The 2190-nt window shown below is 63.8% G+C and overlaps 1 protein-coding gene across 3 annotated transcripts in view; it reads left to right on the top strand.

Annotated features, from left to right (window-relative positions):
- The first annotated feature begins 55 nt into the window (after positions 1–55).
- The window catches only part of FN3K (fructosamine 3 kinase), a 6898-nt gene continuing 4763 nt past the window's right edge, over positions 56–2190 (top strand). Inside the window, exon 1 of one of the 3 annotated variants that reach the window (XM_029927821.1) lies at positions 56–265. In XM_029927821.1, the coding sequence (XP_029783681.1) occupies positions 125–265 (141 nt within the window). In that variant the 5' untranslated portion in view covers positions 56–124. The remainder of the gene's footprint in view (positions 266–2190) is intronic. The other 2 variants (XM_029927823.1, XM_029927822.1) reach the window with 2 other exon arrangements.

The following is a 2190-nucleotide window of genomic DNA, read 5'->3' as shown; positions in this document are numbered from 1 at the left end:
GGCCGCGCTACCCCGCGCCGCCCCCTCGGAGAGCGGCTCGGCCTCTGCGAGCTCCGCCCCGGCCGGCGTCTGCGCCGTCCCCGTCCCTCCCCGGGCCCGAGCCCCCCTCCCGCTCGCCAGCCCCATGGAGCAGCTGCTGCGCGCCGAGCTGCGCACCGCGACCCTGCGGGCCTTCGGGAGCCCCGGGGCCGGCTGCATCAGCGAAGGGCAAGCCTACCACACGGATGCAGGCCCCATTTTCGTCAAGGTCAACCGCCGGACGCAGGTGCGGCCCCCAGCGACCCCACCCCCAACGCCGCGGCCTGAGCCGGAGCCTGGAGAGGGGAAGGGGTAGGGGTGGAGGGGGCGCAGGTGCGTCACTGCCCGGGTCAGCCTGGGCCGTGCGGCGCTGGCACCTGTCGGCGCGCAAGACTCAGGCGTTTTCTGCGGGATCCGGGGTTTTATCAGCTGCAGGATTAATAATCCTGCCCCTGGAGGCACAGCAGTGTTGGTTTTCGTTTCTCTGCCCATCAAGTGTGGGGGAGGGGAGGTTTGGAGTCCTGGGCTGTTTCTGCCTCTCCCCTGGGTCCCAGCGCTGGGGTCCCACTTCCACAGCCCGTGGGTCCAGCTCAGCAGGCGGGAAGAGGCAGGAGGACTCGGTGAGGGACCCTGAGAGAGGCTCACACTCTCTGCTCAGGGCCTGTGCTTGTGTTTGGGCCTGGTTAATGCCTGCCTAAAGTGCTGCTGTTAAATAGACTGCACGTGGAAAATATTAACACCTTACAGATGGAGAAATTTGGCCATAGTTAGTGCCCCCCCCCAGGTGCTAAGGATGGCGCTGCCTCCGCCCTAGTGCCCTCCAGGGAGGCCCCCAGTGCTCTGTGGGCCAGGCCCCTTTGAGGTGCAGCAGTGTGGCTGGCGGGTGGGGGCTGTGGGTGGAAGGAACTCTCCTAGCCCCCCCCCCCCCGGCAGCAGGGCCCACCTGGGGTGGGTGAGGGGTTGGGTGGTGCAGCGTCCCTGCTCTGTTAGCACACAGAATTTTAGGGACTTTCATTCCAGAACCAAACTCTCAAAATAAGCCCCACGTACCGGGAAGCTTTGGGTTCAGTTTTGGGTTCAGGGTTCATGTGACAGCTTTCCTAGCTGAAAGCTCCTCCATTTGCCCTTGAAACCCTTGGTGCTGGTAGGTGAGCAGGTGACAGGTGGGGCCCTCAGGACAGGCAGGGCGCAGCCCAGGTGTTCCTGGCCCCTGTGTGTTTGGGGGATTGCTGGATGCCCCCTGCGGGGCGCTAGCCACTCAGCGCTGGGCTGGCAGTTTGGAGGACACCTTGCCTCATTTTCCCCTGGGGTACTTTGAATTAAAGGATGGGGTTCTTTTCAGGTGTGGACGCAGATGCCTTGGTCTCACGAGGAATAATTCTACAGCCAGAGGTGCTCACAAGCACACCTTGACCAAGCTGTCGTGGAACTGAGGGAGGGTTCGCCTTGTTTAAAATTAGAATATTTGTGGGAAATGTTTCAGAAGCAGGACGGGCCTTGGGCCCCCATGGGGGCAGTTCTGCTGCTCGTGGGGCGGCCTGTCTTCTTCCTGGCTGGTGTGTGAGCCCCCTTCCCGCCCCGCCCCCAGGCCCTGCTGGGTGCTTATCTCTGGGGAAAGGCCCTGGACCCGAGCCAGGCCCAGCTGACCTCCCCGCCCTGACTTCTTGCCTAAAATGTGTGTCCCAGGCCCTTGGGGCATGCCGCTCCCCCCTCCCACACGGGGCCTCATGCAGCAGCTCCTCCTCTGCTGTGCTCACTTCACTTGAGGGAGTGAGGCGGGCAGGGAACCTGGAAGGGCACCCCGGCCCAGCCCCAGACACTCCACTGACCCCCACTCCACGGAAACCTACAGGGACCCCCTGGAACCCCATTGCCTCTTATGGTACCACCCAGATCCTCTGCAGCACCCCCACAGCCCCCCGAGTTATCTCATAACCTTCGTGGCACCCGGCAGCATCCTGCAGCACCCCGCTGTACCGCCAGACACCCCGACACTCCTATACCCCCAAGGTACCCCAATATCCCACTGTACCCCCCAGGCACCCTGACATCCCACTGTACCCCCAGGCACCCCCGACATCCCACTGGACCCCCAGGCACCCCCGACATTCCCACTGGACCCCCAGACACCCCGACATCCCACTGTACCCCCCAGACACCCCAACATCCCAC

The sequence above is a fragment of the Suricata suricatta genome, chromosome 17, assembly GCF_006229205.1.
Source record: "Suricata suricatta isolate VVHF042 chromosome 17, meerkat_22Aug2017_6uvM2_HiC, whole genome shotgun sequence".
Classification (NCBI taxonomy): domain Eukaryota; kingdom Metazoa; phylum Chordata; class Mammalia; order Carnivora; family Herpestidae; genus Suricata; species Suricata suricatta.
Note: the sequence above shows the minus strand (reverse complement) of the source record. Positions and strands in the feature narration are given on the sequence as shown.